Here is a 12081-nt window from a genome sequence, read left to right as displayed (position 1 = left end):
GGTGGATTTTAGCCTGAAGGGTTTGGGTTCGTTCTCGGAACGGCTGACTTTCTCCTGTCCTGTCTTCCTTCTCTCAAGTTCGGGACGATATAGCAGTTACAGTTCCCTCTATCAAACCTCTTTATTATTGATGGTAGACTCAGTAACTTTGTGAAGGTTCATTTTAAATATCTAAATATGAAAATAACTTTAACTTGATAAGGAGAACCAAAAAGGCAGATATATTTTGCAGAACTTCAAAGACTAATGACTGCTGAAACCCTCCAAGAGATTAAAATAACTTTACTCTATCTAACCAGTGAAGAGTAAAGTTATTTTCATATTTAGCTCTTTATTTTTTTCCCCCTCAGATACAACCCGGCTATGAACATGGAAGTGACGTTGGCTGAAACCAGAGAGTTAGAACTCAAGTATCGCATCCCTGTGCTTAAAATGAACGTAGTGAGTCCTGGGGAGAGGCATGAAGTGTCTAAAGTGGCACCCCTACTCAATATCATGTGTGAACAACTATGGATGAGAGATCAGGAGTACTTGCTCAAACAGGGACTTTCATCTTGAAATGTTGCAATCAGTCATCTTGAAATGTGCAATCAGGTAGAAACACACTACCATTATTATTATTATTATTATTACACAATTGGATCAAACTTTATTAAATTTACAGATGGTAACAAAAGGTATATACATATAAATACAAAATAAAGTTTGATCAAGGGTGGGGTTAATGCCTATGGCATTCTCTACCACCCCACCCTTGATGTACAAAATAGTGTTATCATGAAATTTTAAATTATATACAAAAACAAAGGGTGGAAAGAAAGGGGGAAAACAGGGGGAAATGGAAAAAAAGGAAGTAATAAAGAGGAATTTGTTGAAAAAGAGAGGAGGGAGAGTCTGGGAAGAGTACACGTGAAGTCAGAAAGATGTAGTTCAAAATTTTCCCATAATATTGTAGGTAATTTCGTTCAGGACAGCCATACTAACATCATGTAACGTGATGGTAGTATAGCTGTCCTGAACGAAATTACATAGGTACAATATTATGGGGAAACTTTGAACTTGATCAATTCCCGCTCGGGGCGGACTTTGTCCTAAAAAGATTAGGTTCATTCTCAACTGCGACTGGCTTTCTCCTATCCTGCCATCCTTTTCACTTCGCTTTCGGGACGATAAGACCTTAACCCAGCCTAGTTAGCTTAGTTGGTAGTGCGTCTATTGTAAGCGCTAGGCCGCGGGTTCGATTCCCGCCCGGGGCGGATTTTATCCTGATGGGATAATGTTCGTTCTCGAGGCGGTAAGCGCTAGGCCGCGGGTTCGATTCCCGCCCGGGGCGGATTTTATCCTGGATAATGTTCGTTCTCGGAACGAAGCGCTAGGCCGCGGGTTCGATTCCCGCCCGGGGCGGATTTTATCCTGATGGGATAATGTTCGTTCTCGGAACGGCTCCTATCCTGTCTTCCTTCTCTCTTCGATTTCGGGACGAAAGACCATAGCAGTTACAGTTCCCCCTATTAAAGTTCTTCCTTCCATTCCTCTTGTGATAACACATCCGTCCAATTTGTAAATAATACTTAAATGTTCATTATTTCTATCCTTTTGTAATAAAATAATTATATTATTTGCGAAAATGAGATTTTGTTACTACCTATCTTACTTCTCAACCAACATTCGTATTCCAGTCACCAAGTCTGGTTGCGTAGCTATGTCCTACTCAAGTCACCAAAATAGTTGCGTACATTAACAACTCGAGACAGTAATTATCTCTTAAATAGGTATCTCATGTTACGTTAGTACTTGCTCAAACAGGGACTTTCATCTTGAAATGTTGCAATCAGTCTTCTTCAAATGTGCAATCAGGTAGAAACACACTACCATCATGTCACGTGAAGTCATGGAGAGTCAGAAAGATGTAGTTCAAAATTTTCCCATAATATTGTAGGTAATTTCGTTCAGGACAGCCATACTAACATCATGTAACATGTAACGTGATGGTAGTATAGCTGTCCTGAACGAAATTACATAGGTACAATATTATGGGGAAACTTTGAACTTTATCAATTCCCGCCCGGGGCGGACTTTGTCCTAAATAGATTAGGTTCGTTCTCAAAACGACTGCGACTGGCTTTCTCCTATCCTGCCTTCCTTTTCACTTCGCTTTCGGGACGATAAGACCTTAGCAGTTACAGTTCCCCCTATTAAAGGTCTTCCTTCCATTCCTCTTGTGATAACATATCCGTCCAATTTGTAAATAATACTAAAATGTTTCATTATTTCTATCCTTTTGTAATAAAATAATTATATTATTTGCGAAAATGAGATTTTGTTATTACCTATCTTACTTCTCAACCAACATCAGTTTCAATCCTGTCTTCCTTCTCTCTTCGATTTCGGGACGATAAGACCATAGCAGTTACCTACAGTTCCCTCTGTCAAACCTCTTAAAAAAAAAGACCTTAGCAGTTACAGTTCCCCCTATTAAAGTTCTTCCTTCCATTCCTCTTGTGATAACAAATGCGTCCAATTTGTATATAATACTTAAATGTTCATTATTTCTATCCTTTTGTAATAAAATAATTATATTATTTGCGAAAATGAGATTTTGTTATTACAGGTCTTACTTCTCAACCAACATCAGTTTCTCATATCCCAGGTACTCGCACAAGGGACTACGGAGCTGTAGATAAGAGGTTCTTACCTAAAAGTCACTCTACGAAAATTAAAAACCAACATCGGGATTAAATTTTTGTAAAAAATATTGTACAAGGCTTTATTTTTTTATTTAATGAAATAATTAATTTGTCAAAAATCATGAGAAAAAACAGGAGGGGGGAAGCTCACAAAAATAATAGAAATGTCAATGTGTACATGGATTGAGGGCAAGATTTACTGCTACATACTGTATCATAGTTCTGATGGACTCAGTATACCTCTTAACCCTAACAACACGGTACCTAAACTTCAATACAAGTAGCAAACCCGACTGTGAAAGTAGTTCCTTTCAAACATGAGTGTCCCTGAATCAAATTTATTTATTGCATTTTTATTTTAATGATTTTTTTAAACCTTTTTTTTTTCACAATAATAATTTAAAACTAGAGCTTTGTGATTGAAGAAAACAAGACAAGTTATTGAATTCAACACGAGTCAACCAAAGTTCTCGGTTCGAAAAAAGATGGAAAAATAGCGAATCTCGAAATTTTTGGTCATGGCTTTTAGAGGTTTTTGTCCTGGTGGACAAGTTAGGTGATTCTTAAAGGAGCAACGTCAGTTTAAGCTGAATATATCAATATTTAGATTCCCTCATAGTAAAGTACTGAGCAGTTGCAAAACCAAGCAAGCGCGTTGGGTTTTCCTCGGAAAAAAAGTTCGTCTAAATTGATTTTGGTGCCTATGTTTAATTAAAAAATCCTCTAAATTACAACATTCAAAGCGACAACTACTTTTATATTTATATAAAAATATACAAAACAAAAAAAGAGAAACGATATCATTTGTACACTTTTCAGAAATCAAGAGAAAAAATAATGTATAAAAAAAAGAAAAAAAAAATATACAAAATTCCAATTAGCAAGAAAATAATGTTAGAACACGTTTATTGTTAAATACATGGCGAGATCCATCGGTCAATATTTTTGTTTATTTATGTATAAAATATTTGCTTGTTATGTACATTAAGGTAAGGGGAGGTACGTTCATGACAACGTAACATAGGGAGAAGATACAAAGCTTACAAATGATAAACTTCTGCTGTATCAAACATTAATAGAAACTTTTAACTGACGGGTTACAGGTGGAATATTAAATATTACACAGATAGAACTGGTGTTGAGTTTTCTTCAAAAAACAAACAAAAATATTTATAGATATCCAATTTTAAGTACTTTGATTTAAATTAATTTCTTCTTTTTCACAAACAAAAATAAAAATCAAGTTGAAAGAAAAAATAATTGATAGTTACTTGACTTGAAATAAATAAATCATAATAATTATTGGGAGAGAAATAATCAATTGTGTAAATAAATTAGAAAACAACTCCTCACTAGAAACCGTGCTTTAGCACAAAAAGAATATTAGAAAACTCGGGAGAAAAACCTCTTCAGATAAGGCAAATATGTCAAAGGTTGTAAGAAATAATCAATTGTGTAAATAAATTAGAAAACAACTCCTCACTAGAAACCGTGCTTTAGCACAAAAAGAATATTAGAAAACTCGGGGGAAAAACCTCTTCAGATAAGGCAAATTTGTCAAAAGTTGTGAATCATAATAATTATTGGGAGAGAAATAATCAATTGTGTAAATAAATTAGAAAACAACTCCTCATTAGAAACCGTGCTTTAGCACAAAAAGAATATTAGAAAACTCGGGGGAAAAACCTCTTCAGATAAGGCGAATATGTCAAAGGTTGTAGCTGTCTGAGCTCGCGACCTCTACACAATGTTACAACTTGTGAGATTCTCACATCTCACGACTTCTACTCAGTGTGAGACTCTCACACTTGTAACCAGTAGGAGTAAAAGTTGTGGCTGTCTGAGCTCGCGACCTCTACACAATGTTAAAACTTGTGAGATTCTCACATCTCACGACTTCTACACGTGTGAGACTCTCACACTTGTAACCAGTAGGAGCCCTCACTCAGACAGCATTGGTAAGCCACAACATCGGGTTGTGTATTTATGAAATACAAAACCAAATCAATAGTATTATCAATCAAGTAAAAATCAAAACAAGTGAGGTGGCGCCAGACTAACACAAATTATAGTTAAGTTAAACCAAATCAATAGTATTATCAATCAAGTAAAAATCAAAACAAGTGAGGTGGCGCCAGACTAACACAAATTATAGTTAAGTTTTTTTTATGTTTTCAGTCGAATGAATTTCACAATTACAAAATATCTACAGTGTGATTGGTGGTGTTACAGGAAATAAATACAGGGTGAGGTTGTTATCTGAGGTCCGTGCGGTCTCGGTACAGGAGATACGTGATCATGGAAGCCATGATCACGTATCTCCTGTACCGAGACCGCACGGACCTCAGATAACAACCTCACCCTGTATTTATTTCCTGTAACACCACCAACCACCCTGTAGATATTTTGTAATTGTGAAATTCATTCGACTGAAAACATCTCTGCTTGCCTACTTTCTGTCGGATGACTCGTCTGCATAAGTCCATCAGAGGTAGAGGTTCAGCTGGAATGAGAAACAAACAACAGAGGGGATTAGATAACAAATCAATAGGTAAACGGACGCGACATAGGTACAAGGGATCAAGAAGAGACCGCCTTAACATAAGAATTATAATAGATAACAAATCAAACAGGCTTACAAGTTCCAGACTTACAAGTTCCAAATAATCAAAGTTCTTTCAGTTTGTACGGCATTTCTCTGCATAGCAGTAAATTTCAATGTCGACTGTCTCTCACATAATCACTCGGAATTCAAATTCTATTGGGTATCTGAGGTAAATGTCGTTCTCTGATTAATATACCCCGCTCGGTTTTATGATTTGACTTTAACTCGAAGCACCAACCTCCAGATCTGAAGTCCATCGGACCAACCACTACGCTGTCGTCAGTAGATTCGTAGAAGCTCAACCCATCCTTTAGGGCTGTCTAGCCCCTACACCTAAGCCTCGGATTGGGCTTTTTGTGTATGAAATCAGTTTGGGAAAAAATCAAAAATGAAATCAGTTTTGGAAACAATCAAAGATGAAATCAGTTTCCGAAACAATCAAAAATGAAATCAGTTTTGTCAGTTTGTACGGCATTTCTCTGCATAGCAGTAAATTTCAATGTCGACTGTCTCTCACATAATCACTCGGAATTCAAATTCTATTGGGCATCTAGGTAAATGTCGTTCTCTGATTAATATACTCCGCTCGATTTTATGATTTGACTTTAACTCGAAGCACCAACCTCCAGATCTGAAGTCCATCGGACCAACCACTGCACTGTCGTCAGTAGATTCGTAGAACCTCAACCCATCCTTTAGGGCTGTCTAGCCCCTACACCTAAGCCTCAGATTGGGCTTCTTGTGTATGAAATCAGTTTGGGAAACAATCAAAAATGAAATCAGTTTTGGAAACAATCAAAAATGAAATCAGTTTCCGAAACAATCAAAAATCAAATCAGTTTCCGAAACAATCAAAAATGAAATCAGTTTCCGAAACAATCAAAAATGAAATCAGTTTGGGAAACGAATCAAAAATGAAATCAGTTTGGGAAACGAATCAAAAATGAAATCAGTTTGGGAAACGAAATCGAAAGGTACTTACGATCCAGTCCTCCGATGTATTTCATGGTAATCTCACAGTGTCCCCACACGGCGGATACGATAGGATACAACTTCCTTCCCTTGAGACCTCGGAACGCCACCCCTAGATACTGTCCGTCCACCACAAATGATAACGTGCCTTCATCCATGTCTAAGATTACTGCAGGAGAAGAACAAAAAGATATACAACATTAGATCAAAAAATGTAAAAATTCTTTCGCCTTATCTGACAAACGATATCTCCAATTTTGACGAAATTTGGAGGAAAAAAAAGTTCAACACGGTTGCATATAATAAATAATAATGATAACGTGCCTTCATCCATGTCTAAGATTACTGCAGGAGAAGAACAAAAAGATATACAACATTAGATTATGGTTATCAAAAAATGTAAAAATTCTTTCGCCTTATCTGACAAACGATATCTCCAATTTTGACGAAATTTGGAGGAAAAAAGTTCAACACGGCTGCATTTGTAACAATCAAAAATGAAATCAGTTTCCGAAACAATCAAAAATGAAATCAGTTTCCGAAACAATCAAAAATGAAATCAGTTTCCGAAACAGTCAAAAATGAAATCAGTTTCCGAAACAATCAAAAATGAAATCAGTTTCCGAAACAATCAAAAATGAAATCAGTTTCCGAAACAATCAAAAATGAAATCAGTTTCCGAAACAATCAAAAATGAAATCAGTTTGGGAAACGAAATCGAAAGGTACTTACGATCCAGTCCTCCGATGTATTTCATGGTAATCTCACAGTGTCCCCACACGGCGGATACGATAGGATATAACTTTCTTCCCTTGAGACCTCGGAACGCTACCCCTAGATACTGTCCGTCCACCACAAATGATAACGTGCCTTCATCCATGTCTAAGATTACTGCAGGAGAAGAACAAAAAGATATACAACATTAGATTATGGTTATCAAAAAATTTAAACATTCTTTCGCCTTATCTGACAAACGATATCTCCAATTTTGACGAAATTTGGAGGAAAAAAAAGTTCAACACGGTTGCATATGGTCATTAATGGCAGGATTCTCATTAATAAGTTCTTCCACACAATTGGTCTCGATCAGGTCCCGTAAATGCCGTTTTTCTTAGGCCAGCCACTCACTATCAGATATCAGGTAGACCTGACAGGCGGACCTGATCAGGTGTACCTACTTGACAGGTCTACCTGATAGTAAATGGTTAGCCTTAGTAGGTTCTAGAGTACACTGAAATTAACTACTGGGAGAGGAGATTTTGTTTCTTAGACCTTTTTTTTTTTTTTTCTTTTTCCGTAAATGCCGTTTTTCTTAGGCCAGCCACTCACTATCAGATATCAGGTAGACCTGACAGGCGGACCTGATCAGGTGTACCTACTTGTCAGGTCTACCTGATAGTAAATGGTTAGCCTTAGTAGGTTCTACAGTACACTGAACTTAACTACTGGGAGAGGAGATTTTGTTTCTTAGGCCTTTTTTTTGTGCCTGATCAGGTGTACCTACTTGTCAGGTCTACCTGATAGTAAATGGTTAGCCTTAGTAGGTTCTACAGTACACTGAACTTAACTACTGAGAGAGGAGATTTTGTTTCTTAGGCCGTTTTTTTTTTTACTCACCTAAAAATTTATCAGGAACAACAAAGGTTTCGTCGGGTTTGAGTAGGGTAGGATACGTGAGGCCCGTATTGTTCTTAGAATCGTGGTAGAGTCTGTTACGGCCTAGATCCCAACCCCATGACTGGTCATTACTGCCAACTAAACTCTGAAAACACACACAAGACAAATGACAGAAATGGGTTAAAAACGGGTGTCGAGCAAAGGAATTGAAGAAAAAATCTTTTTACTATAAACCCTTGGGCTGTCGGCGAGGTCTATTATGTAAAAAGTTCATCCTAATTCCTAATAATATTACATTTGACTGGTAAAAAAAACCAATCATTTTTAAGACTACATTATGAATTCGAACCACCAACCTCCAAATCCAAAGTCCACTACACCAACCACTACCGAGGTAGGCAACAAAATCTGCTTGAATTAGAAGCAGATAGTCAGTTCCTCTTAATCCTCGTGTTTGGAATTTAAGTAAGTAGTAAAATGTGCGTACTGTCACCAGGCACACAGCCATTGGCACATCATAAAAAGCAATCAACTAAGAACAACATTCACAGTCCACCAGTTTCCTCATTTGAGTAGCTATGTCGTATTCCAGTCACCAAGTCTGGTTGCGTAGCTATGTCCTACTCAAGTCACCAAAATAGTTGCGTACATTAACAACTCGAGACAGTAGTTATCTCCTAAATATCTCATGTTACGTTCACTACTACACTACTACATATCTCTTGCCTTCTCGCGATAGTAAATATCTATCCATCTAAAAATCTAAATCGCGAGTTAATTGAAGTGAACCTAACAGTCTCTTCACAATTTTGATATGTGAATCTAAAAGCTTCATCACAATTTTTGTGGATATCACAGTTTATTACCGAGAGCCTTCTTTACCTTCTTAATAATAAAATTCTACCAACTCTATAAATTATCTTTTCAATCTGGTAATACTGCCACGGATCGCTAATCGATACTTGATTAAAGAAGCTTCTCAATTGTCTTTACGCAGCTGTGTGTACGTACCCGTATTCAAAGCACACAACCGAAAAAAAAAAACATCTGCAGGGAATCGAACCCGGGACCTCCGCTCACCCACTCGGTCACGGAGGTTGCTAAATATCTACTGATTCAGCGTGCGTTATGAGCTATGTGCCATAGGAATCACACGATGATGTAACTTATAACCACTTCCCACACACACTAACTTTGTGCTTTAGAAACTATTTATGAACCACTTCTTGGGTAAATGAAGGTTGTGCAGGGACTGCAGGGTTTGAATGGGTTTGAGTTTGAGTAGCCAGCATTATAATATCAATAATTTCATGTTTGCTAATACAGAGCCATTACCTTAGTACCACCTACACTTATATTAAGAGATAAAATAAATATGTTCACAGTTATTATGCCTGAAAAAATAAATATGCCTGCCTCGGTGGTGTAGTGGTCAAGGCACTCGCCTGGTAAACAGGAGGGCGTGGGTTCAATCCCAGCCGAGGTTTGGAATTTTATCCTCAATATAATTTGAGAATTTAATTTTCGACTTGGGTCGAATAATATAATGACAAAAGAGAGGGTTGGTCATCCTCATCCAAAAGATTTCCAGGGTCGGTCAACTCACCTGGTAGCCTACAGAATGAAGGGGAGCGTCTATCGTGCCTACGCCCACCACGGCGTGGGTGCCCCTCTGTCTCGCCGACCAGTGCACCTCCCAGATGTGAAAGCCTTTGGTGAATCCGACCCTGCCGCGAATACAGTCCGTACTTTGCGCCACCGGATGCCTGTGGAATGTGAGTTTGTCGTCGTCCTGTGGGAGAAGAGAGAACAGTTAGTGGAGAACGTGTAAAAGTTAGTGAGGAGCGATGTAAGAGTTAGTGGAGAAGAGAAAGAGAGAAAACTTAAATTTGAGAAAAACAGGGGTGACAATCTTCTTCTCCTCGACCTTTTCCCGTGTTCAGACGGGGCCGGCGTTGTTCGTCGGCCTCTATCAGCCCTAGGGTGATTGCTTTGGGCTGACATTTGGTTTTGGCTACAAAAATTTTACGAGAGGATGCCCTTCGCACTCAACCTTTGCTGTTTCTTAAGCAAAGGGAAATACACCTAGCTTATTCTGCCCCGAATAAGGTTTTGAAGTCTCTCTACCCCGGTAGTTTAATGTAAGGATATAAAGTACTTTATTTTTCAACAGATGCTGAACAAAAATAAAAATAATAATACAAACAAAGAAAAGCCAATATTCCACTTACTTTTACAAAAATGTTGAGGGATCTGTCTTCGGGGTTCCAGGCGTGTTTGACTTGCGTTTCCCGTGATGCTGGCGGCATGTCCAAGATGATGTCCAGTCGGCCAGGCCTCTGGTGGGCCAGCTCCCTCGGTATGACTGGCTTGAACGGTGCTGAACTCTCGCGGTTAACAGTCTTGACTCCATCTGCGCAAGGAATAACTGTACGGATTAACATTAGAGAAAAGTGCGCGCCGGGCAGGGCTTTAGAATGGGCTAAACGGACCCTATATGTGTTACTTGGGGGGTAACGGACCCTATATGTAGTAGATGTTGTACTTGGGGGGTAACGGACCCTATATGTGTTTTTTTTTCTTTGATACAGTTTAGTAACAGGGCCATTTGCACCCTATACGTGTTACTCGGGGAAAATTATTAATTTATACCAGTTTAACTCCGTATACGAGGCTTAGGTACACAAAGCACACTTTGAGGCTTAGGTATACCGGCAAACAGCCCTAAACTTAAATGAATTTGGGTTAAACTTAAATGAATCTACGATCTGGGGGAAAAGCCAATATCTAACTGCCCAATTTACAATGTCCAAGATAGGAAAGGATGTAGGTATTAGGATAGATTAGAGAAATTACTCAACATATTCCCTACACAACGACCAAACAATAACCAAACATATGGCACTATGGGTGACCTAGCCTACATCCACACAATCCTTTCCTTACCTCCATCTATTGTAAATATCACTTCGAAACTCACGGAAGCTTTGACTTTCATTATGTAAAATACCGTTCCGCAACACACATGCGAACAAACCGCGAATACCGCGAACAATCCGCGAATACCGCGAACAACCGCAGATACTGCGCACAAAACGCGACAACACACATAAAAAATACACACTTCTTCCAGTCAACACAAAAAATATCCTAGATTTTAGTCTTTCAAATTGGTAATTGAATATTCACTCTTTTTGAAGTCACAACACAAAAATGTCCTAGATCTAGTCTTTCTATAATTGAATATTCACAGTTCTTCAAGTCAAAAGTTCAAAACACTAAATATTCCTAGTCTTTCAAATTTCAATACACCTCTTGAAGTCAAAACACGAAAAAATATTCCTAGTCTCTCACAAAATTGGAAATTTAACTGGATTTAATTCGACCAATTTAAGCCTCGTGTGTGAGTGCGGGGAGTGTGGTTCACTGCTAATGACTACTGAGTGAGCTTAACCAACAACTGCCATTGGAGGAGGTTACAAATGAGAACTTTGGTAATCCGCACCAGGGCCGGAGATCAAGGGGCGCGGGTGTGATCGCTCCTGTGTGATGGAATTATTTCAGGGGAGGACCTTATAACTTATAGGTAAGACCTAATTAGAACATTTTGTGTGTTAAAACAACAGATTTGTTGAGTTCTCAGATTTAACTGAATTAATTCACTTTCTAATAATTTATTATAATGGAACCTACATAATGTAATGAGAATTTAGGTTCCTACTGGAATCGGATAATCTTTTCAAAATCGGAAAATGGGTGGAAATATCCTCTGAATTCACGGGTGGAAATATCCCCTAAGAAGAGTTGTGTTTCAAGCATCCCACACCGTTCAGGCGTTCATCTATCGACCATTTTCCCCACCTGGCCATCTATGGCAATGGCCGTGACACCCAGGGCCGCCTAATGTCGCCCCTGGGTCTCACGACTCGAAGTGACACAGTGCAACAAGATTTGACACCGGGAGTCCAAGCTTGTGTAAGAGTACAACGCTACCACTTCTATTACTCTCCTAATTACTCATGTCGATGGAAACAGCACATCGCATTACTTACTCCTAAATTCTTTTAACTTGTTGTTTTTCAAGTGACTGGAAAAAAAGTAAAGATTGTCCGATTCCAGAGTTGGGCGAGAAGAAATCATCAGGACATGATGTGCAGTTGTGCACAATAGGGCAGCATGGAAAAGACTGACAAGAAACGT

General features: G+C 38.4%; 2 protein-coding genes across 3 annotated transcripts in view; one reads left to right on the top strand and one right to left on the bottom strand.

Annotated features, from left to right (window-relative positions):
* LOC103508323 (ciliogenesis and planar polarity effector 2-like) overlaps positions 1–682 on the top strand; it is a 12356-nt gene extending 11674 nt beyond the window's left edge. For both annotated transcript variants that reach the window (XM_017443704.2, XM_026822966.1), the window contains exon 5: positions 351–682. In XM_017443704.2, the coding sequence (XP_017299193.1) occupies positions 351–558 (208 nt within the window). In that variant the 3' untranslated portion in view covers positions 559–682. The remainder of the gene's footprint in view (positions 1–350) is intronic.
* Positions 683–5044: 4362 nt separating this feature from the next.
* On the bottom strand, positions 5045–11324 carry LOC103508321 (protein gustavus). The gene is made up of 7 exons (XM_026822965.1): positions 10991–11324; positions 10828–10906; positions 10113–10294; positions 9488–9673; positions 7882–8026; positions 6275–6433; positions 5045–5190 (listed from the first exon to the last, which is right to left on the bottom strand). The coding sequence occupies exons 2-7, from the start codon at positions 10877–10879 to the stop codon at positions 5045–5047; spliced, it is 870 nt and encodes a 289-aa protein (XP_026678766.1). The 5' UTR covers positions 10880–10906; positions 10991–11324.
* Positions 11325–12081: the final 757 nt, after the last annotated feature.

The sequence above is a fragment of the Diaphorina citri genome, unplaced genomic scaffold, assembly GCF_000475195.1.
Source record: "Diaphorina citri unplaced genomic scaffold, Diaci psyllid genome assembly version 1.1 scaffold388, whole genome shotgun sequence".
Classification (NCBI taxonomy): domain Eukaryota; kingdom Metazoa; phylum Arthropoda; class Insecta; order Hemiptera; family Psyllidae; genus Diaphorina; species Diaphorina citri.
The sequence above is the reverse complement of the archived record's forward strand: the minus strand, read 5'-3'. Positions and strand labels throughout refer to the sequence as shown.